A 25,901-nucleotide genomic window follows, 5' to 3' on the forward strand; every position below is an offset into this window, starting at 1 on the left:
GAAAGTAAATGTTCATTTTATCCTTTTATAGTGATATGGAAGCTTTTGTAATTATCATAATTGTTACTGGATTATTCCCTAAGATAAATAAAATTTACCATAGTAGACTCCTGCTGGATACTATGCTCCTCTGTTCCTCTGCTAAACACAAATTTAGACCAGGTTTCTTATTTGCTGTTGGAATTCAATTTCAGATATCAACAAACACAGCCTCCCCTTGTCCTGTTATTGCCTTATTTTGAGTAGAAATCCACCAGATGTTAAATATGACTTTTATACTACTTGATATACCTACATCCTTTTCAGGTATATTTCGAGCAACAGAAATCTATCATGACATCAAGAATTATATTAATATATAATAGAGGATTATTCCATATACCATGTCTTTGAATGATATGCTATACATTTATTACATGTAATAAATGTATAATTTTAAAGAAAAGGATTTCTCTAAATTATACCACAGTGTACTTGACACCAATTATAGCTAAATCTATATCTGTGTAATTCCAAATTATTTCCAGGTAGACTAGTGGAACTTCACAGCGAAAGTTTGACAAATGTTTTAATTTCTCTTTATATCTCTTCCCATTAAAGGTAAAAGATTTATAGTTGTTTCACAATGGCATATTAAATCTTAATAAATACAGAGATATACTTTGAGGGATAGCTGATATGTTCTGAAGTAGAGTTAATAAATTATAACTTTATACAACAATAATAAAATATACAGTTCTTGTCAAGTCCTGCTATATTGTCTCACTATGGCAGTGGGGGGTTCCTAGCATACATGAGCATAAAAGGAACATCCCACCACATCCCTGCCAAAGATCTAGAAAGAGAAAGAAACAAACGAACTGAAAGTCACTAGAAATTGTCAAGAAAAAAAGACAAAAGATCTCAGAAAAGAATTTAACAAAGAATTTCATACAAGAAGCAGTATTACTATATCTGCAAAGATACCAAAAACGGAAATTTATGGAAAAAACAAGGAGAGCCTTTCAAATGATGTCTGAATTCAGAAAATCCAATCATGAACTGAAAAGAACTGATATCATTATTGCTTATGGTCACTCATGCCTTGATAATTGGTGCCCTTGGAGCAATACCCAAAGGGCTACCCCGCTATTTAGAAATTCTAAATTTGCCGGACTTGAACATTTTGACTCTACAAAAAACCACCTTACTCAGAACATCTTACATCCTCCGACGATACCTTAACAGTTCCTAGGTCCTTGGTTAGGACTCGAGCTGCTGAGCTATTAACCAGCCTCATAGGCTGTGAATCTCGCTAAAGATATAATAATAATAATAATAATAATAATAATAATAATAATAATAATAGTAGTAGTAGTAGTAGTAGTAGTAGTAGTAGTAGTAGTATTTTAAGGATTTTAGGGCACAAGACATCCAAATAATGACAAAGTACTAGATTACTATAACTAGAATTAGCTGCTATACAATATATCAATCTTTGAATCTGACAAAACCCTTTCTAGTCTAATTAGAATTTGCTCTTATTGAATGTAAAATAACTATTCTATATTGGGAAAAAGAAAATGAGAAACAGAACAAGATGTCAAATGGAATCCCCAAGGATTTATAAAAAATATGTGAAAGCATCTGTTGTTTTCTCAGCATCATCCTATAACAGAGATAGAAGAAAATCAAACATTTATTTTAATAAATATGAAAAGTAGACTATTATTCATAGGTAGTATGTTTATGATTTTAAACCTTGCTCTGCCTGGACTAAAAGGATTATTAAAACACTTTATATCAATGATATTACAATTCAGACTTTACTCAATAAAGAAATTCTTCAAAACAAAATTTAAATTAAATAATTGTGAGATGAACATTCTGAACCTCTAATTTCATTTCTTCCCAATTCTGAATATTCCTTGCTCATGGATTCTTCAAGACAAATTGATAATACAAAAGGAATTATTTAATATATTTAATATGAAATCTCTGCTTCAATAAATTTGAATAAAACCTCTGTTATATCTGTTGTATCATATTCTATTGTACCTGTTCTCTAGTAAAGGTTTATTTTTAATTTTATTCTTTTTAGAAATTTATTAGTTTATCAAAGTATAAATTACAAAGAAAAATAAAAATAATGTAAAGGTAGAGGAAGGAAAAGGGAAGAAGAAAAAGTGTGGAGTAAGAAGAAAAAGAAAAACATTTACTCCAGTCTTTTTTTTTAACACAGTAAAATCAGGTACATACTGTACAACCTCTACTTTTTACTTTTACATATGTACTAGCTATGTCTATAAAAACAAACCCATCTAATAAGCAGAACTCAAAATCAAAGTTTCATATTCTTGTACCTTGAGCACAAAGTCTAGAAGTGGTTTCCAAGTAGAAACAAAATTAGTTGTGTTCTCTTCTTTAATTAAAACAGTCAATTTAGCCATCTCTGCAACTCCATCAGCTTTTGCAGCCAGTGATTCATTGTGGGAATTAAAGTATCTTTCCATTTTTGTGCAGAGCATTTTTGTTTGCTGTCAGCATATATAAAATCAAAGTTCCTTTCCCCCCCCAACTTCTTTGTCTATTAGGCTTAAAATAAAAGAATCTCCTGTAATAAGGAGATATTTCTATTCCAATATTTCTTTGCTTTGTCACAGATGGTTAAAAAGTTCCTTCTTTAGATTTACATTTACAGCATACTTCTGAAGCACCTTTATGCATTTTTGACAGTTTATCTGGTGCTAGATACCAATGGTGCATCATTTTATTTTTTTAAAAATCTTCTAAATTATAATTTAATGTAAATTTTAAATCCTTCATCCACATGTTTTTCCCAGTATTCAAGCATTATACTGTCAACTTTGAAACAGATTGGGCTTGTCAAAGTCATGTTCTCTGTTTGACACCACTTTGGGGGGGAGGATTGAGCTTGGAATGTCAGACCAGACATCAACAACATAGTATCTTACTACCAAAGTCATCCCAACAGAGATGGAAGATGTTACCAAAGAGACACCAGAACACCTAATTGGGCAATGTGACCTGTGACAAGGAGGGAAGGAGCTGTCCATTCTTTAATTATACTGAAAGCACAGGAATTAGGAGGGGGGAGCGGACCTGGCGGGTATTACAGAGACCTGGTTGGGCCAGGAGGGGGGGTCCCTCTCATAGAGATGTGCCCACCGGGTTTCTGTGCATTCCATCAGCCGAGGGCCCAGGGTAGGGTGGGGGGGTGGCATTATTGTAAAGAAAGGTCTTGATCCTAGGGAGGCCACTGTACCTCAGATAGCCGGATGTGAGTCTCTCCTTGTGAAGTGGGGCCATGGGATGCAGGTGGGCTTGCTGATTGCGTACCTGGCTCCCTGCTGCATGGCAGCAGCCCTGCCCGAGCTCCTCAACATTATAGCCGGGGTGGCGGTTGATACCCCCAGGCTTTTGGTCATGGGGGATTTCAACCTGCCGTCCATTGGTTAAACGTCTGAGGTGGCTTGGGAGTTCATGGCTTCCATGACAGCCATGGACCTGACCCAGTTAATTCATGGCCCTACTCACATAGGAGGACACACTCTGGACTTGGTTTTTGTCTCTGGTCAGTGGTTGAATGGTCTAGATACAGGGGATATAGCCATTGAACCTTGTCATGGTCAGACCATTCTCTCCTTAGGCTTGACTTTCTGACTGCTACATCCCACCGCAGGGAGGCGGAACCAACTAGGTGGTTCCGCCCCAGGTGCCTGATGGATCCTGATCCAAGTTCCAAATGGAGCTTGGGCCATTTCCTGAGACTCTGGCTCACCACTCGACGGAAGACCAGGTGGCTGCCTGGGAAAGGGCGGCCGCTGGTGCTTTAGATCGGGTCGTGCCTTTGCGGCCTCTGACCCGGCGCCGAACCTGCCCAGCTCCTTGGTTCTCCGAGGAGCTGAGGGAGATGAAGCGCCGGAAAAGATGCCTAGAGAGTAGTTGGAAGGCTAGTCGTTCCGAATCCGACCAAACACTAGTGAGGTCTTATATCAAGACCTACTTAGTGGCGATAAAAGCGGCGAAGTGTAACTACTTTTCCGCTCTTATCGCGTCGGCAGATAACCGTCCAGCTGCCCTGTTTAGGGTGATCCGCTCCCTTCTCCACCTGGGAGTGCGGGAAAACCCCTTGAAAGGGCGAGCTGAGGATTTTGCGTATTATCTGCACGATAACATTGCTCAAATTCGGGAAGGCTTGGACTTTGACTGGGTGGGTTCAGGGGGGTGTCTGAGGTGGGTCTTGAGAATGTTATCTGGGATGAGTTTGACCCTGTGACTCCTGAGGACGTGGACAGGATGCTGGGGAGGTTGAACGCAACCACATGTTTATTGGACCCGTGTCCCTCCTGGCTGGTGCTGGCTACCCGGGAGGTTTCACGAGGCTGGCTCCAGAGGATTATTAATGCTTCTTTGAGTGAGGGTTTCCTGCCCCCCACCTTGAAAGAGGCGGTGGTGAGGCCCCTCCTCAAGAAGCCCTCTCTGGACTCAGCTGTTTTGGCAAACTACTGTCCAGTCTCCAACCTTCGTTTTGTGGCGAAGGTTGTTGAGAGTGTGGTTGCGCGACAGCTCCCGCAGTACCTGGATGAAACTGTCTATCTAGATCCGTTCCAGTCTGGCTTCAGGCCTGGATACAGCACGGAAACGGCATTGGTCGCATTGGTTGATGATCTCTGGAGGGCTCGGGACAGGGTTTGCTCCTCTGTTCTGGTCCTATTAGACCCCTCAGCGGCTTTTGTACCATCGACCATGGTATCATGCTGCGCCGGCTGGAGGGGTTGGGAGTGGGAGGCACCGTGTTACGGTGGTTCTCCTCCTATCTCTCCGACCGGTCGCAGTCCGTGTTGGCAGGGGGGCAGAGGTCGACCTCAAGGCACCTTGTTTGTGGGATGCCGCAAGGGTTGGTCCTCTCGCCTCTCCTGTTCAACATTTATGTGAAGCCGCTGGGTGAGATCATCCGTGGTTTTAGGGTGCAGTGCCATCTGTACGCTGACGACACACAGCTGTACATCTCCACCCCAGACCACCCCTGGGTATCTACGAGACCACCTTCTGCCACTGATAACCTCCCATCGGCCAATATGCTCCCACAGAGTCTCCTCAGGGTGTCGTCGGTCAAGCAATGTCGACTGGCGACCCCCAGGGGGAGACCCTTCTCTCTGGGGGCACCCGCCCTCTGGAACGAGCTACCCCCAGGGATACGACTGATCCCAGACCTCCGTACTTTCCGCCGGGTTCTGAAGACTTTCTTGTTTCAGCAAGCTGGGCTGGCTTAAAATTTTAATTGATTAATTTTATGGGTAAGGAGTTTTAAAATTGGGAAGCCAAATTGATTTAATTATTTTTAAATTATTTTAATTTTCATAGTGTATGTATTTTAATCCTAGCTGTTTACCGCCCTGAGTCCTTCGGGAGAACAGCAGTATAAAAATTTAATAAATAATAATAGTAATAGTTTCTGTTTTCAACTGTGCCAAAATGATGCACTCAATAAAGCAGTTCTTTGAGAAAGCTAAAAGTCTCGGAATTGCTGGATTGGTTGGATTCATTACTCGGAACCTTGACATATATTATATGTAAAATTCTTTGCCCATGGATCATACAATGGTTCACATATTCATTCTCAAAATTCAATTTCAATCATAATTTATAAAACTTAGCAATAATATATTCATCGTTTCCACACAATAGAGTTTCAATTCATTTTTTACGAAGTCAAATCTATAACTTTTTAAATCTAATTTAAACATTTCTTTCAATTGTAAATATATAAACCAATAAAAGACACATTCTTCTAATTCCAACTTCTCTTTGGATTTGAGGCAGGGGTGAAATCTAGCAGGTTCTAACAGGTTTTGGAGAACCGGTAGGGGAAATTTTGAGTAGTTCAGAGAATCAGGAAATACCACCTCTGGCTGGCCCCAGAGTGGGGTGAGAATCAAGATTTTGCAATATCCTTCCCCCAGGAGGCGAGGGAATGAAGATTTTGCAGTATCCTTCCCCTGGAGTGCGGTGGAAATGGAGATTTTGCAGTATCCTTCCGCTGCCATGCCCACCAAACCACACCCACAGAACTAGTAGGGAAAAATTTTGGATTTCACCCCTAATTTGAGGGTAGGTTCACTATAATTAAAAAGTATTGTTTGACCATAAATCCACAAGTCTGGCCTTACCACCATTTCTTTTCTAAAGAAACCTTGGTGTGACAACCAAAGAGGTATCTTTAAAAAACCTTACTTCATATTTATTCCAAACTCTTAGGATGGAATTTCTAGCAAACTGGTTGTTGAAATCAGTATTTTAATCTTATCATATCATAAATAGACTTGCCATCCAAATCTTAATTCATGACCTTCCAGATCAAGTAACCTCTTGTTTAGGAGAATTGTCCACTTTTTAAGCCAGACAAAACAAAGTAAAATTGATAAATCCAAACCTCCACTTTCTTTAGCATCTTGCAGTAATTTTTATCTAATTCTTGGTTTTTTCCCTTGTCATATGAACTTAGACATGTCCATTTGCCATTGTTTAAATGGAGTATCGGTTTTAAGTATTGGTAAAGTCTGAAATAGAAATAAGATCTTTGGTAAAACATTCATCTTAACTACAGAGATTCTACCCAATAAAGTTAGTTGCAATTTATCCCATCTTTTTAAACACACATATAATTTTATTTATAACATTTATATCCTGCTTTTTCATCATTAAAACAAAGCTGAAGGTCTGTACTTTCATCAAAATTTATTATTTATCAGTCTATATTGTCATATTAAACATTTCTTGCAGTATAGTAAGTATTAACATCATGTTCATTGCTTTAGAAGATTACCAATATCACCTATTTTGCAAAAACAAACTCCAAAAATCCCTTGAGAATCAACTTAATTCAAATCAATACTAAAATCAGTTTTTATATATTTTAAAATAGATATTAATATGCTACCAAATTCTTATGTTATGATTTTCCAATGCAACCTCAATTAGCCTTCTTCAAAGTATGTGTGAATATCAATTGTCCTCTTATACATATACTATCTGCACAGGGTACTAATGGTACAATGTTATGAAGGAAAGGTTTGAAACCCGTGGTGAAACCTGAAGAGTTATTAACCTAAGAATATTACCATATGACATTATAAATACAGGTTTACCATACTAATTAGAATCAGTTAGCAGCTTTTCATATCATTCAGAGAAAAATTGACATGCTGAAACTTTCCTAGTACAGAAATACAGAATAATTTCCTAGAATTATGAAAAAGCTCATCCATGAAAGATGATTAATATGTTTCTCTGATATCAATATGACTTTTCTTAGCTCTTACAAAATATCCTCTTATCAGCAGCCTTCATCTGCAAATAAGAAAAGCAAAAATACGGATGTAGATGGAATAGGCACAAAATAGGTTTTGTTTATTTTTTTACTCAAACTTATAAACTATTTCAGTTGCAACTGACACTTTTTGCTACATGCCCAGGGTGCAACAGGACTTAACGCAATATAATATTTAATAATTTGAAATGATTAATCATTATTAATGCTAATGGATGAGGAAACACTCTCTAGTACAGGTAAATAACAAGCTGCATTGGGGAGGCCCTATGCCAGTGATGGCTAACCTTTTTGCCATCGCGTGCCAGGAAGGGGGGGCGGGGGAGGTTTGTGCGCGTGTGTACCCACACCCATAATTCTATGCGGGCCATTTTGGGCCTCTGGAGGATCTCTGAGGGGGTGGGGAAGGCTATTTTCGCCCTCCCCAGATGCATCTGGGATCTGGATCCAGGTGAGAAAGAAAAATGGGCCTTCCCCACCCGCCCCAGGCCCTCTGGAGGCAGGAAACAGCCTGTTTCCCTACTTCTGGTGGGCCCAGAAGGCCCGAAAATCAGCTGGCATGCGTGCCGGAGCTGAGCTGGGGTGCCCACTGATATGGTTACGCATGCCACCTGTGGCACACGTACCATAGGTTCGCCATCACAGCCCTATGCAATCCAACATTTTAAGGCTTCCTAGCAGAACCAGGTCCCAATGACCTTAGTCAGTTTCAAAAAAAATTGGAGCTACTCTAAGCTATATATTTATACTGAAGAGTCTTTTAAATAGAAAACTGCATAAAGTGGAAAATCAAAACAATTATTGAATTCTTTTGATTGTTATTCCTTTTTTTTCTTATCTCTCCAACAGCTTTCAGCTTTTTTTAGCTTCGTTTTATTTTAGTGTGCTGTAATATAGGTATTACTGGAACTCCAAAATCTGGAATGGTTATCTTAAAATAAACTGTAGGTTCCTATTAAGACAAATCTGCTTTCAGGGAATGGTCATTTCGGCATCTCACTTATGCATTCACCATGTCACTTTAGATGTCATTCATCATCACAATTTCAAAATAGTGTCTTATGAATACCACTACATGAGAGATCCTACCAGAGTAAAAATTACATACTGGTATTTTTAATTCATTATACACTCCTGACTATTATTACACTAAGATATTATGGGAATAAATGGTCTCCTCCAGATTTATAACCTATTTCATTAGTGCAAATGATACCATGGAGGAAACAGAAAACTATGCCCATAAGTGACTCCAGGAGCAACTAAATTTAAAATTCTTGGAATGCAACAAAGACATACATCAACAAATGTTTTTAATATCACAATCAGATAAAGCCTATAATCTTAAGGTACAAATCTGGATCCAATGTTATATAAAACCATTGCTTAACTGTCTTATAAAATATCAGTCATCCAGGTAGTCCTTGACTTATGACCACATTTGGAATCAGAATATCCATTATAAGTTAATATTTAATAACTGTCTTGCTTAGCAATGAAAAATTTGGGCTCAACTGTGCTAGTAAATTGAGGACTACCTATATTGGCCAGAACTGACTAACTTTATCCCATATTTTGAAGCTACTTAAATGCATTTAATCTATTTAAATTTCTAGCTACTACAAATTTATGGTTCATAAATCAGCTTCTGTTTACCACCCAATTCTAAATCTGTACCAGGTGTTTGAAAGTCCTTTGCCCACCAGATCTGGGGAAAAGGCTTGTGTGAGGCAATAGAAGCAGGTGTTGATTTTTATGAGTGTGTATGCATTTTTAAGTCAGTCTTGACTCTAAGCAGGTTTCTCAGCAACATTTATTTGGAAAAGCTTTTTCATTGTCTTTTTCCTTGGGAGAAAAGAGAGAGTGGCTTGACCAAATCACTCAGTTGGTTTCTATCTAAAACAGAATTAGGACTCAGAATCTCCTAATGTCCAGCCCATGCTTTTTGTTTTTGGCTTATAAATCTACCTTATATGGATTATCCTAAAAGATATATAACTATTATCATTTTAATACATAGCACATTTAATTCAAAAGGAGACAACTACGAATTTAAGACAACCCTCCAAAACAGTAAATATTAAAAATATTGTGCAGTGTCCTTTTTCTCTCCTTTTCCATCAAGGGTTCCCAATTCCAGGTGAAACTAATTTTGATACTTCCCTTTGAATATGTACCCCCAAACATAACTCTGTGTGTGTGCGCGTGTGTGTGCGCACGTGCATGAATACATGCATCTCTATTCAAAATATGACAAAAATATGATCAATTATTAACTACCGATTAAAATTAATTCTGTGAAAATAAAAACCACCAATCTCTCCTTCCTTGCAACCGAAACAGAGAGCAAACAAGAAGAAAATAGGAGAACATGGTTAAAGGTAACTGGATACAAAAAGGTAGAGAGAAGGGGGAAAAGGAAGGAAGAAAGGAAAACCCCCATTTAGGCATTGTGGAAAAGCAAACATCTCTAAAGCAGTCACTAATGTTCAAACTAATCTCTGAAAGTATCAATACTTTTCAGCAGCCATGTCTGTTGTCATTTGCTCCTCCAATCCTCTCTGTTAACACAGTAAGTTACTTCCTACTGGTTAAATATGGTAGATAACTGACTACAAGAGGCATCCTTGGGTTACCATCTAAGATCTTTTGAGACTAATTCTGTGTGCAATTGGCATATACTCATGTGAAAAAGAAAGTACGCCCTCCTTGAGTTCTGTGATTTCATGCATATGGTGTAATATGTCATGTTGTTCATCTGAGGTAGTATTTACCTATTTTTAAAAACTGCTAAGGACCAGATGATTTTTACTATGTTCTGATATGTAAAACTGTAGAACTCAGAGGGTGAATTCCCTCCCCCTCCCCCCCCCCCCGTATTTTAATAGCAAACAGTAAAAGGATGCTATCATCAGGTAACCTGAAAGCATTCTTTAACTCCTACCCCATGCAATCAAATTATGGAACTCAGGAAAACCATTAAGATCCAGCTTTTTCCAGGAATCCTTCATGGAATGAAATGTAGATGGTCATCCAGCAGCTGATGTTTCCTTGAAAGTGTATTTTGCAAGGCATCAAGATTATTAGTGTTGACTGTTTATACTGTTCTAACTTTTCTTACAAAGGTAGCATTTTTACCACTTAAGAGTCAGCCACAATTTAAAAGCGACCAAACGTAGTAATTGATAAATAAAGTTACATAATCTTTACCATCTTTTTATTAGGAGTTTTGGATTAGAGTATTATCTGCTCTGACATGTACTGGGCAACGCAGTAATCTATTTATAGTGTTTTAATTCAATTACATGCAAGACTGGAATTCTTCATGACTTTATGAAATTTTATTGGAATGTATGCTTCCTCTGCTTCTACACATTGTTTTAAAAATCAGAACCATTTGATTAAATTGGACTATCCTAATGAGGCCAATTTTAAAAGGAATGCTTAATTACAACACAAGGTTTATTTGAGAAAAGCATAAGAGATGAATTAAACATTGAGTAGCAGCAAAAAAGAAAATTTAAAATTGGAATTAACGAATCAAACAGATGTGCCTATCATTTGTCTTCTCTATATATCCCAACAGAAGAAAATATTTGTAGCTCAGGATTGAACTGTGGAGTGCTTGGTGCTGAGCTTGGTTATTAGCTTGCAGATGCTTCATTACCTGACTAGATAACATCATCTGTGTTGATATTACAGAGCATGTTATATGTACCTGATTAATGTAGACTGTTCAGTTCAGAAAAGAATGTAAAACCATGGCTTACTAAAATATATAAAGCTAGTGACAGTGATTTTAAGCCAAGGTTAACAATGCACAGTATTATATAAGATCAGCTAGTAGCGATTTAAGCAATGAACTATGGTTAAACTATGTTTCACATAAACTATGTGGAAAAAGGAAAGGCCAACATATTGTTGACTATTAAAAGAATGACAAACAAGCTCAGCAATTTAAAAGGACAGTATATTTATGACTTTTAATTTCCACTTTGAATTCATATAAAACCTGTTCCTACCTAATGGTTTATAGATCTTTGCTTTTATGCCACATTTTAACAAGTAGAAACATGCCTTGCAAAGTCTTTGAGTACATAATTTATTTTCTAAACCCTGAAGTGCATTTCTCAACTGAAACTATCTATACTTCTCCTGACTAATATCTGTTCTGCTTCTTGGCTAATGAAACAAAATGCTTTTCATGATTTGCACACAATAGGATTACTTAAAGACTGGGTGTCGTCCTACCTGTCTTTTCCCAAAGTTGGTGGAAAGAATAGAAGGAAAAAATGTCCTCTAGTTCAGTGAATTTGTGAGTGTATAAAAACTTGCGAAATTCTTATCCGTTTCCATTTATTGGATTGATAAGATTATTTTTAAATAAGAAGCTTCCATTTCATCTGACTTTATTTTTTTGCTAGTTAAAAATTAACATAAAATAATTTAAAATTTTAAGCAGGTTTTTCATATTGTTCCTATTTTTTATTTCTCTTTTTACAAAAGCAGGGAATAATCAGGAAGGCTCAAATGTTCTAAAAGTATTCAAAATATCACTTCCATTGAGTTGCTACCTACTATTTGTATGTAAAACAATAAAAAGGAAGAAATTTAAAACAGCTACTATTTGAATTCATTGCAAACCCTCAGAAGACCAAATGGAACAAGCAAATAAATGACAATTTTATTTATATGGACTATGAATTATTTAAGCAATAAAGAAGGAATTCTTATGCAGCACTTACACTACTGAAAATAATTTTTTCACAATGTAATGAATTCTTAGTATATATCAAAATCAGTATTGTGACATCAAGATTACTTTATAAATATCAAATATCAGGCTAACTATTTCTAACTGGATGATACTTCTTGGTGCAACTAATATGATACAGGAACTGGAATGAATCAGAATAATAATGAAATTAAAGTATGAACTCTTATGGGAAGAGAGGGATAAATCTGAGCAGAAAAATAACTTTTTCTACACATTAAGCAAGACAAAAAGGATAAAACATTTTTATAGACACAATGCTGACAGAAAAATCTTTCACAATGAATAGCTGAATACATTTCATAGCAATATGGAAAGTCAGCATATTATTCCAAATGCGTGTCTGTTTATAGAAATTATCTTTAACAATCAAAATAAAATTTAAAAGAAATTGATACAAAGCACTCAGGCTCAATTATCTCTTTTTCCTGTACAGCCTTTTTACTTTAAGTGTATAATTTGGGCAATTCCTGGCTTTGTATACCAATATTTATGTATATTGTATATTTATGTTTTAATTCTGGCTGTACACCGCCCCGAATCCTTCGGGAGAAGGGTGGTATATAATTATTATTATTATTATTATTATTATTATTATTATTATTATTATTATTATTTGTCTTTATACAGAAAGTTCTGGTCTATATCTATATTTAAGTACTCGTTGATTGTAGCCTATTGACACTGCCATACCAAAAGACAGGTGTAGACAGTCTGGTTGTTGGTCACCACAAGCTAAATGGACAAAAACACTTGCTTACATGGATCTCATATGTGAACCAAGCAATTTGTATTTACACTAGGAATACTGAAAAAAAATACTAATACTCAGGATTGCCTTTTCTTCGCAAAAGTGCTAACCACAGCCAATTCCTTTAGTTTCCTTTAATAATCATGGGAGTACTATCTCCCTATGGCCAAGTAGATGCAATTAAAAGCTACAAGAAATGCACTGGGGGAGGAGAAGAGAAAATAACAGCACAAATTAGCTAAAAGGCAAAAAAAAAGGAAAGCAGAGGAGAAAACTCATTACATTTTCTCAAAAACCAGACAAAAGACACAAAAATACAAAGATAATATTAGAAAGCATTGGTAGATGACTGAATAAAAAATTCTAACGGTTCAGCATTATATATGCCATGAACTCTATTTATTTATTGGTTTTTAAAATCCCTTTATTACTTTAGAAATAACTCAAAGCAGTGAACATACATAATACACCTTTCTCCTATTTTCCCCACAAGGAGATGAATTGGACAGAGTGACTAGTCTTGTGATAGCGAACCTGTGGCACGTGAAGCCATGTTGCCCCGCATGCGCGGCCTTGCCTGTTTGTCTTCTGAGTTTCTGGCATGCATGACGATCAGCTGTCATTTGCATGTGCAGCAGTGCTGAAAACCGGCCCTGATGAGCGTGCGCATGCGCACACAATGTTTCCGCACAACCTTTTCGAACCTAGTCTCCTAGTTTCTATGCCACCACCTTAATCACTATACCAGGTATGCAAAGCAGCATAGATTTTGAGTATCTCTAGTATTAAAAATATAGCAGAAACCAATCATTGTATTTGATGCTAAAAAAACATAACAAAACTCATAACAATGACATGCTGGGCGACTCTAATATAGGTTAGGTTGGTTTTGGATTACATATTTAACATAATATGAATAAAATCCTATTTCTGCATTGAGCACCAGTATTTTTCTTTCTATCTCCAGTTTTACATTATTTCTTTAGTTGCAACAAATACTGATAAAAGTAGAAATTGGTTGTTTCTGTATGTACTAGAACTATCCTAAAATGCAGATTTTATTTCAGAAAGGTGCTCCGGAGCTTGAATGTAGCACTTGCCCACAACTCTTTACAGCAATGTGGATATTCTCGTATGCATACTTTTGTGCTGTCGTGTGATCATAGCAGAGAATGTAGATACTGTTATTTAAAGTGATGAGACAGATATAATATTTATACCAACAAGTTATATGAAACACCTTTGTGGAATCAAAACCATAGTATCACAAAATTATGTATGTTTATTTTCAAAATCTGCTAAAATCATCAAATCAAGTCAAATCAATCTTTATTACAATTATAGATCATCAATAAAAAAAATCAACTAACTTGATCATCTGCTCATAACAGTACTTGCTACTACTGTAATAATCTTCATTGGTTTAAATCCTAATTCTAACACAAATATAATTAGTTTTGGGACTAATTTCTGAAGCTGAAATAATATTTGTACCAGAATCAATGATACATAACATACAAGACACAAACATAACATTTTGTGTGACACACTGTGACACAAACAACTGTTAATGCCACCAAAACCATACTATTGTACTGTGTTCAAGCAAGTAATCTCAGTATGACATACACATTTAGGATTCCAAAGCAGATGTAACTTCTTATATTAAAGACTACTGACATAATATACAATATGGTTACAATCAATTTGAATGTTATTTGAAATGAATGTGTATTAAGGCCAATTTTTAGTTTCTAAACTGTACTATGTGATATTTTTAACATACCACAAATCTCTTTTTAAAAAAATATTAAATGGGAAATACTTTTACGAACTATGAGAGATGGAAAACAATCAAGTGACTAATATAGTGCATCAACAACAAGAACAAGCAGAAAGGAGTGTTAGCCAAGGAATCTGAACCACAATAATCACACTCAGCAAAGTACAGATGATTTAATGCTGACCAGAGAAGTTTGAGAAACTGCCAGGTTTCATTCAAAGCTTACAATTAATTTTGATTACAAAATAAAACTTTAAATGAAATATTTAAATGACAAAGTGCATGCTATCAAACTATTTCTCCTTTTTTTGCTAATTTTGGACAGGATGCCAGCTTATTTCACTGATGTCTTTACAAGGTATAATTTTGTGCCTTCAGAGTTTTCTCTGAATTTATGAGTACTTCTATCTATAAATCAATCTTCCCCAAACTGAGACTTTATAGATTTGTCAGGATCACAATTTTCAGCTACCAGCACCAATACATACGGAAGATATAAAATACCTTCTAATGTGAAATAATTTCTGTATACATATTAGGGGGGAAAAGGAAGATCACAGATCCAAAACTGATCATTTGAATATTATTTTAAATAAGTATCCAGCAGATATTCTCTGGTAATGTTATTTATTTTAGTTGGCAGACTAGAAGAGGTAAAATGACACAAGGCCTGATCTATGCAACTTTACTTGGGAATAGTTGGACTAACTCCTACAAACACATAACTTTAACACTGGTCATAAAACAACATCAAGCATTCAGAAACTTGACAGGAAACAAAATATACAGCTGCAGTAACTAAAATAAACAGTTCAGTTCTTATCAAGAAAGGACCATCCCATGCCAGGACTTATACTTTTGGGTAAGTAAATGAAGTAAAATGTCTGAATGTACTTTAATATAGCCAATTGGTCATGAGACTTCTTGCAGAATATTTGTTTTATACTCTTAAATTAAAATAAAATGCCATCAGCTTGATTTCGCCTGAGATCTCCATCCTTCTTACCTACTGCAGAATGGAATGCTTGCTGTGTGGTACACGCGAGGGGGGGGGGAGAGATTCCTTGCAGCAGAGTGCTAAACGGAGAAGAGGGCAAATCTCCGTGCAGTTGCAACAATTTCCCTTCTAACGCTTAACCCTTACAACTCCATTCCAGATCACTTCCTGAGTAGCCCTACACGCGGGATAACGTACGTACACAGCCATTAATTTTTAACTCCAAAGCGGATGCCAAAAAGGAGATAACTGTGTTCTGAAAACAAAATCCAAGCAGCGTGAAAAATAAGGATATAAAAGCCTCTTACCTCGCTCAGTTCTGCAGAGTCATTTCCATATTTCATGGCAACTCCAGTATTCATGATTAGACTTTCACCGGGGCTTGACTGCTGTCTATGGATGTTAAGGTTTTAAAGCTCCAGAAAATTCAATACCCACTTCGCATCTAAGCTTTTTCCGTCTTGGACTTTTTGCACTAGACAGCCATTTTCGCCGAACATTTAGACCCCTAGAAATTAATAATGCACGGAGTCTGTCTAAACAGAGACAAAAAGAAAGCTGCCTGCCGTTTCACAAACAATTCGTTGCTGCAAGACACTCATTAAAAATACTGCAGAGCGCTCCGCCAGACGGAGTGCAAGCAGGATGTAAAAAAAATCTTCTGGCTGCTAAAATAGCCGCGATTCAGTTTCGTGCCTTCATTCTTTTCCAGCTTTCAGCTAGCTCGGAAAGAAAGGCACTTCAATGCACTTGGAAATTGTTTATGGAGCTTCGAACCTATTCGTAGATCCTACCCAGAGGTGGAGGAGAGAACAGGGCGCAGACGTACCGTGCTGCTCCCGCTAAAGTTTCCCCTTCAAGGGAGCCTGGAGTTGTAAGTGGTTTATGATCAAATACAGCTGTCTAGCTGCTGGCTACGGGGTGCCTGGAAGAGGCGGTACCAAATGGAGGAGGGGTTGGGGGGGAAGGAAGCAGAACACATGCTCCGGAGAGCTTACTTTAGAATTGCAGGCATCCTTCCAGAGTTTTGTGTGCTGTGTGGACCCAAAAATCACTGTGTTCCAAAGTTCAAAGCAACCAAAAAAAAAAAAAAAAAAAGAGGAAAAAAGAAACCCTCAAATAGGTAACTTTGATGACTGACCTTCTCTTTGTTACACCGAAGAAAGCTAATGAAAACTTTACAGGCATTTGGGGCGTGTTTAAATTGATACTTCATTTTTATGCAGGGTAATATGACATAGAAGTTACTAAGACAAAAAACTGAAAGCTTCAAATTGGAATAATGGAAAATATGGAAGAATGATCCTTGGTTCAAGAGTCCAATTCCTATGAAAAAATTACCTAGTTTTCAAAACTTAACAATAACTTTATATATTTCTGATTATTTTACTTTTACTTTACTTTTAAAGGTTTGACCTAAGTTTGTTCTCAGGAAAAAGATGGCTTTCTTTGCCTTGATCAAACTTTTTCAACAGTAACTTTGCATACCACAAAAGGTAAAAGCAAATGCTTTTTTAAAAGTCATACATAACACTTTCATTTTTTCAGTGCAATTGAAAATTAAAAACATATTTCTAAAATGCCGTAAGTTTTAAAATTTAGGGAGCAAGCCAAAAATAAAACAGCGAAGTGTTGGAATTCATGAACTGTCCTTGTACAAATCAGATTTTTTTATAGAAATCTTCCTACTATTTTCTTATCAGAAGATCAGAAAATCTTTTTCCAAGAGGAAAAATACAGGATAAAAATACAGAAAAGAAAATTTGAGCAATCAAAAAGGGAAAAAAATATTAGATCTTTTACAGATCTTTAATAAATAGAGCTGTTTAACTTTAGGCAGTGGTCAAGGATCAACAACTACAAAATAAGATCAGCATCATGTTGTATATACTTAGTTTTAAAAGGAGATAATGATCCACACCCATCTCCTGCTTAATATCACAGTTCAAAAAGTGTAAACTTGGGTGTGTCCTAAATCTTGCTGTGGTGTAATAAATAGAGTGCAAAAGACGCTGAAAAGTGCTGCATGTGTTTTCTTCTTGAGCAAATAAAAGTACACAGTTTAATTTCCTGCATACTGTCGCAGATCTTTTCTCAAACCCAGGAAAAACAAATTAATATGAAAATGGTAATTTTATCTTATCTGCTAAAGTGTTTCTAACTTTGCTACTGGAAGAGCTATTGTTGATCAAAAATTGCTCTTAGGTATCAATTTCCATAAAATACTTAGTATCTTTTGTATATAACTAAGAAGAAAAACCCCAAAATTATATGGCAGTATTTAAAGTTTAATTAGTTTTCAATCCGATATCACATGCAATTATTATTTCTTAGTAATATAACATCGAGAATGAATATTGAACCATCACCTAAAGAAACCATGCTGAAATAAAACTCTTGCGAACATCTTTAATGTTTATTTCCCCATCTCTTAACAGAATAATTTATTCCATTTTATAAACAGCTCTAGCCCTACTTTTTTGAATAGTTATTATTACCTATACCTCCTTGTGAAAAATAAATATCAGCTTTCAAACACCTAAGGTGCTTGTTACTATCGGTATTATCTTTGCTTTCTTTTGCCACAATTGTTCTACTTCTATTTGCAGGTCTTTGAAGTCTGTGATTTTCTCCAGTTCTCTCTCTCCAGTTCTTTAGTTGGGAAGGTAGCTGTTGAGGGAGTCAAAATTTACCCAGTTCACATATACAGGATACCTACTTTGTTTGACTGTACTGCTGATGCCTCCTCAACTTCCTCCACCATTTATAATTTCCCCTATTTTGGTCAGATTATCAAGAGATAGAGCCTGTGTTGTTATCTATTTAAGATAAATAGTAAGGAAACACTATTAAAAGAAAACATAATTTTGATTCCCTTTTGCAGAAATAAATGCACATTTCCTATCTTTAATTTTCTTTGTGGTATGTAGAACATACAATTTTAATGTTATTGATCTCCTCTTACCTGGCTACTTTTTCAGCTTTAAAATAAATATACATAAATACCTACTATTAAAAATATAGCATTTTAATGTAAAATAAAACTTTATATTGACAAAGAAATTATATACTAAACTGTAACTGAACCTCAATTTTGGAATTCTTGGTACTCCTTGAACTTGGTTGTCTGCTAACAGGCATTTCATTACCCAACTAGGCAATATTTTCAGTGCTAGAAGGATTTTGAAGAGGGGTTTGTTGTTCTCTGTTTATATATAATAGCTTGCCTTATTACATCTAATACATTGTATTACATACAATAGCTTGCCTTAAAACATCTTAAGTAAATCAAAGGACTCAATTGCCCAAGAAGAACAATCAGGAGTCATCTATAACATACAGTATAATGACTGTGACAGCCACCATGAAAGAAGACAGACAAGCGTAGCAGAGCACATCCATGAACATCAAGTAAAACTCAGAAGACATGGTGAAAACTCTTTTAATTTTTACAACACATGGACAAACTTGACCAAAGTTTCACTTAGGAAACTGTGAGCATCCTACACTAGGAAATTCCTGGAAACTTGGCATTCAAAACAAATCAGTCTTTAAGAGACACAGAGATAAACCACATTTACACATCATTCAAAAGAGACAATAAAAAAGTTAAAAAAGGAAACAAAAAGACTAAAAAAGATTCTCACCAGCAATCAACTGTTATAGAAGTAGGAATAAACACCACCAACCAAACAGTAAACAATACCCTAATCAAGGGACACCAACCCAAACATACAATGAAGCAGTTAACAGCAACCTAATCAAGAAACTACCAAGGAGAAAAAAACACCACCAGAACTGATGGCAAACTAGTGTATATAAACAGAAATCAAAGCCCACTCCTTTCTAGCACTCAAGATATTACTTAGTCAGGTCATAAAATGATTGAAAACAAACCACCAAGGTCACGAAGTACCAAGAATTCCACAGTTCAACCCTGAGCGAAATATATTCTCTTCTATTGGAGCATCAATTACCCTTCCTGAAATTAGAACCACTTCTTTATTTCAAAGTATTTTATCAATATACAAACCTCTGGCCATAATTTTAATCTGTTTCCCTTCTCTACAAATGTCAATGTCCTATACTACAAGGAAATTAAGCAATCTGTTAAGACTTTCTTCCCAATAATTATAAATTAAAAAGAAGCACCATCCCCTAGAAGTAGATCTTTTCCAAACAGTATACACTATGTTGTTACATCATCTATATCTTTTTTGAAGAATGTTCAGTAAATGCTGGTAGTTTAGAGTCAAGTCAAATTTTATTCAAAAGCCTAATAATTGAACAAAGATCACGTGTGTGTGTGTGTGTGTAGCTCTGAGCAGAAGAGGGTTATTTTTTTGTAAGATAAATGTTGTGAGGTCAAAGTTTTTATAGCTCCTAATGGGCAAATAATTGTGGGGGAATTTTTGCTGGTTTATTCTTATTTTCTGTATTTCAGTTGTTAAGTCCCAATAGTTTACAATTATTGGAAGAAATGTCCATCTGGGTTCAGTTCCAAGTGAGGAGAAAGACACTGGAAACATGGAAGCTGTTTGGAAAGATGGTTTAATGGTGGGCAGGACCACATGGTTTGAGGTCCTGGGCAATCGAGCACATGGGTGAGAGAGAGAAAGAGAGTGATTTATATCCTCCCTTGAAACTTCCTGTTCCTGTGTAAGGGCAGGTATCCTGATTGGTTGTCAGACTCCCATGGGGCCATGCAGGGGTAACTTTGTAGGTTGTCTTAAGTCCCAGGCTTGGTTGAATCTTTCTGGGTGAGGGGATAATGAAGCTAGTCCTATCATGTCCTGAGGATGAAGGTCTTAATCCCATCACCCTGGAGCTGAAGTGGGGGGTAGGGAGCTGCAGGGAGCTGATTTGTCTTTAAAAACATGTTTCGCCTTTTCTCATCCAGGGAAATATAATGTTTTACCTTTTTAATATTTCCTAGAATATTTCATTCTTCTAGGAGATGGGTGGGTGCTAACTTTCTTACACAATCTTTTCTGTTTCCATGCTGTTGCTATTGTTATTGTGATTATCAGTATTTCTATTAGTATCAGCCTGAATCAACCCACTAATGGGCCTTTTCAATTAATGTTATGGAATGCAGTCTATCATGCTGTAGGAAGTTAGCACCCACCCCTCTCCTAGAAGAATGAGATGAAAAAAGGAGAAACATGCTCTTGGAAAGCAGCTCCCACCTTTGCTAATAGCCCCAGAAAGACTGGGCCATCCTATCTACAAGACAAAAGACTGGGCCAGTTTATTTACAACACAAAAGACCTTCACCTTTAGCTTCACACCTAGAATTGTATTTGCTAAAAACTGGAAAGGAGAAAAGATACCTATTGATGAAGAAATTATTAAGAAAATGATGGAATGTGCTGAAATGAGTAAACTGACATTTGAAATAAGGAAGGAAGATAAACAATATTATTTGATATGGGATTTATTTTATCAATGGATGAACAATAAAATCTGGAGATAATTATGAAATAAGTGGAAGTTGAGATAAATTAAGTGAAATAATTTTTACGGAAATAAGCTGGGATGTTTAGTGATAATTTGAAGAAAGGAGGAGCACAAAAGAATGTGCCTCCGATCGACATACTGTCTGTAATTGTTTGGAATGATAATGTTTTTATGTTTTGTTTTTGTTTTAAAATAAAAAAGTTGATTTCAAAAAAAAAGACCTTCACCCTCAGGACATAATAGGATTAGCCCTTTACCCATCTCACCACACGGCACCTGGGAAGATTACATCACCCAGCAAGATTCAACCAAGCCTGGGACTCAAGACAATCTACAAAGTTACCCCTGCATGGCCCCATGGGAGTTTGACAACCAATCAGAATACATTTCTTTCACAGGAACAGGAAGCAAGTTCAAAGCCCAAGAGAGGGTATAAATCTCTCTCTCTCTCTCCATTCCATGTGGTCAGCTACCCAGGACTTCAAACCATGTGGTCCTGTCCACCATTAAACCATCTTTCCAAATACCCTCCATGTTTCCAGTGTCTTTCTCCCCACTTGGAACTGAACCCAGATGGACATTTCTTCCAACAATGCATACAATATACAACATATACAGTGGAGAGGTAGAGAAGAAGGAAAGTATTTAGCATACTGTATCTGCCAAAAGAGCTAAATGTTATATTATGTGTAAATTATGGAAATTAAGTACATTTGACAATAGTTTTTGTTTCTATCTTACTCTGTTTCTGAGAATAGAAAATAGTACCCTGCTTCACTCTAAGAACTTCTAGAAATCCTACTGTGTAGAATGATTTCCCCCATCTTGATGCCCTTCTGATATTTTAGAACACTTGTTACAATGGTTAGGGATGATGGTAGTTAAATCTGAAGATTAAACCAGATGTAAGATGGTAACCATTTATACCTATATTTATTAGTAATTTTTATTGAAATATGAAAATGCATACATGTTTATATATTGATTGTAAACTAAGCAAAATAAAATACTTACTTTTACTTATCTACCAATATCCCAGTTATGAAACATTTGCTTAAAATTAATCGGTTTCAGGTTCTGATTAGTTTCCGGTCAATATGTAGGAAATATTTTTGAGTGTGTGTTTGTATGTGTTGAAAATACATTGGTGTCCTGTATATGAAGAAGGGTGTAATTAATCTAATCAATGTTGTGTATTTGTTTTAAATACATGTATCCTTGAAATGTCCACGCGAAGATCAAATATAAAGTTATGCTAACAAATTAAATGTAACATTTGCACAACAAATTATGTTAACAAATTAAATGTAACATGTTACATTAATGCATGTTATGTATGTTAACAATATTAACTAATTAAATATAGGTAAAGGTTCCCCTTGCACATATGTGCTAGTCGTTCCCGACTCTAGGGGGCGGTGCTCATCTCCATTTCAAAGCTGAAGAGCCAGCGCTGTCTGAAGACGTCTCTGTGGTCATGTGGCTGGCATGACTAAACGCCAAAGGCGCACGGAACGCTGTTACCTTCCCATCAAAAGTGGTCCCTATTTTTCTAGTTGCATTTTTTTTACATGCTTTCAACTGCTAGGTTGGCAGAAGCTCACCCCGTTACATGGCACTAGGGATTCGAACAGCTGAACTGCCGACCTTCCGATCGACAAGCTCAGGTCTTAACCACTGAGCCACCGCGTCCCTAATTAAATATAACATATGCACAAAATCACAAGGTTTTTTATGTACAAATGTATAATGTACTCATATTCCATCTGCTTCCTTGATTGTTCTTTTGCAACACTGTTACATAATTTATTGAACTGCAAATGTTGGTAAAGCATAGTTTTCTTTAACAAACCTGAATTAGTTGCCAAAAGAGAAAAAAAATAATATGTTATACCAGTGAAAGCCCATTTTTGAGGCACTTTGATATAATAACTTCCCAGTTATGCAAAACTTGCAGAATATAAGTTTAGTATATTCTATTTAGTGTACTTTCTTTTCTGCATTTTGGCACATTTTGTAGAGTTGACGAGAAGGACAAACTAGTTTTTAAAATAACAAATAAATTATCCTCATGAATTATAGCCACCTTTAATAGCACAAACTGAAGATATTGTGGAAATTGGAAAGTCTATTCGTCACATATAAGGCTACATTTATTTAATCTCCAAAAATTTTATTTACAGTATTTTAACTAAAGTTTTATCCATTCTCAGACAGAGAGATGGCCAAAGAAAAAATAATGATTGAAAGCTACAATCAAATGCATTGTTGTTTATTTAAAAAGCAATTTATTTTTTATGATTAAAATTGAATTTATTTAGTTAAGAAAATTTATATGTCCACCCAACTCGCCCTCAGTGACTAAGATACTCATGTCAGTTACTGACATAAAAACCCAATATAAAGACGTTAAAAAGGAATAACTCCTCATCTACCTGGCAACAACGCTCAATCAAGTAAGCCACTTGATAAGTCCATTCCACTCTCGGGTCCCCAGGCTCATTGGCAAAGCCCAGTCTTCAGGACCTTGTGAAAGACTGTCAAAGTGAAAGACAACATTAACTCCATGGGTTAATGTTCCACAGAGAGGGAACCACCATGAAGTAGGTTGTTCTTCTTGGCTTGCTAGATAAACCTCCTTAGGAAAGAGGATCTGTAGCATTCTCTGCTTCTCTGCTCTGGTGGGTCAGATAGATGTGGCCAGGAAAAGATGGTCTTTCAAATAACTGGTCCCAAGCCAAGGGCTTTGAAGGTGACAACCAGAACCTTGAATTCTTGCCAGGATTTAGTTTCAGCCTATTGCTCCCCATCCAACCCTTAACAGCTTCCAAGCACTGCGAGAGGGAGGTCATAGCATCACTAATTCAGCATGGAGCAAGACATGGGTGTCATCAGTATATTTATGATATCTTAGCCCATGATAGCAGATGATCTCACCGAGTGGCCTCATACAGATGTTAAACAAAATTGGAGAAGCATCAAGCCCCGTGGGACCCCACAAAGCAGGAAACTAGGGCTGGACCTCTCATTTCCTATCAACACTGACTGAGAATGACTGCAGAAGAAAGATGTGAACCACTGAGAGATTAAGTAGAGCTAGAATGAAGACACTACCCCATCAAAATGACCAATGCAGTGGTGGGTTACCCCCGGTTCAGACCTGTTCGCAAGAACCGGTGGTAAAACTGGTGGGAGGCCCTGCCCACCGCCCCGGATGTTGTCATTGGCAATCTGCGCATGTGCAGAAGATGCATGCACGAGCGAAGTAATCACACACAAACGACCCCGTTGCGAACCGGTAGTAAAGATAAGTAGAACCCACCCCTGGACCAATGCCATTTCTGTCCCATATCCAGGCCCGAAAGCTGACTGGAAAGGATCTAGATAATCCATTTCCAGGAACCTCTGCAGCTGCCACACAATCACCTTCTCAACCACCTTCTCCAGAAAGAGAAGATTAGAAATAGGACGAAAGTTATCTAATAGGGTGGAGTTGCTGGCTTAAAAAGAGGGCAGACCACTGCTTCATTAAAACTAATTCTGAGATTTTAAAGGAAAGTCAGAAGAGCAGCCAAAGGCATACTATGCTACACTAAATGCTACATATATTATATTTAAAAGTACTATTTGTTTGTTTGTTTTTTGTTAGTTGTGAAGTTGTGTCCGACCCATCGCGAACCCATGGACAATGTTCCTCCAGGCCTTCCTGTCCTCTACCATCCTCTGGAGTCCATTTAAGCTCACACTTACTACTTTTATAGAACCTCTAATTTCCTTATCGACCTAGCCCATTTTCTTTAATAGCTATCTATTCCCAATTAGACCTTCCAAAGTATGCTGAAGCAGTACCTGCAAAGATAAAAGTCTGAATAAAGTCTCTCAGTTTTTTCTCATAACAGATTACTAGCTTTTTGAGGTAAACAATCCTTAAATGGCAGGCCTTTTTGCAACTTCTATTTTTTAATCTTCTTTTTGATCATGAACTTGTTGACTTAGCAAAAAAAGTGCAACTTAGTTGCTGGTCTTGATGTTTTTATTTCTTGAAATCAAAAACCCTGCACACTCATTCTAGGTATTGTTTTTTGCCTTTTATTTTCAATTTTTCTGACCATCATCCTCATCCTATTTCTTCTTCAGCTTCTATATGAACTCTACCTTCTCTTTATGAATATCTGAATGACTCTGAAAAAATATGGTACTGTCTTTTGCAGCCCCAAACCTATATGAGGCCCTAAAGTCCCTTTTTACAGCACTGGGAGCCGTCCAAATCTTAACTCAGAGCACTTTCATATTATCAGAATTAGATAAAATAGTAATGTATGACATAAAATAAGCATGATCATACTTTAAAAAAACCTTCCAAGTTCACCCCAAATCAAGTCTCTCTTCATATGTATGATAGGACATCACCAACTGTGGGTAAGTACTCAGCTTCTTAAAAACTATCAAGTTCAGCCCTTGGTCACAAAAGTGCTCACTACTGTTTTATAATATTTGATCTATGTAAGAACATTTCTTTTCAGTTCCAAACAATCTGCTGATTGCTGATAGAAAGTCAGGAGTCACACAGGAACATGGAAATGTCTCTGTATGAGCCCATTCATAGATATCCCTCTCACAACAAGAAATAAAGAGAATTGGCGAGAGGAACAAGAAAGCAACAAGAATCTCCAATTTCCAGTTATTGATCTATAAACTGGTGGTTTCCACGGCAGAAAAAGAACAATGTCAAATAGAATTGCTGAGAAGGAGAGAGAAATCTACTTCAGTCTTTCCATAGTAATTTGGTTTCAGATTGATTTT

General features: G+C 36.6%; 1 protein-coding gene across 2 annotated transcripts in view; it reads right to left on the reverse strand.

Annotated features, from left to right (window-relative positions):
• MCC (MCC regulator of Wnt signaling pathway) overlaps window positions 1-25,901 on the reverse strand; it is a 186,165-nt gene that overhangs the window by 121,623 nt on the left and 38,641 nt on the right. Inside the window, exon 1 of one of the 2 annotated variants that reach the window (XM_034432777.3) lies at window positions 15,947-16,583. The exons of the other annotated variant lie outside the window; for it this stretch is intronic. Within the exon in view, the coding sequence (XP_034288668.1) occupies window positions 15,947-16,000 (54 nt within the window). The 5' untranslated portion in view covers window positions 16,001-16,583. Of the gene's footprint in view, window positions 1-15,946; window positions 16,584-25,901 lie in introns of those variants that run through there. 2 annotated transcript variants of the gene reach the window in all.

The sequence above is a fragment of the Pantherophis guttatus genome, chromosome 2 (genome assembly GCF_059756535.1).
Source record: "Pantherophis guttatus breed Tessera chromosome 2, ASM5975653v1, whole genome shotgun sequence".
Classification (NCBI taxonomy): domain Eukaryota; kingdom Metazoa; phylum Chordata; class Lepidosauria; order Squamata; family Colubridae; genus Pantherophis; species Pantherophis guttatus.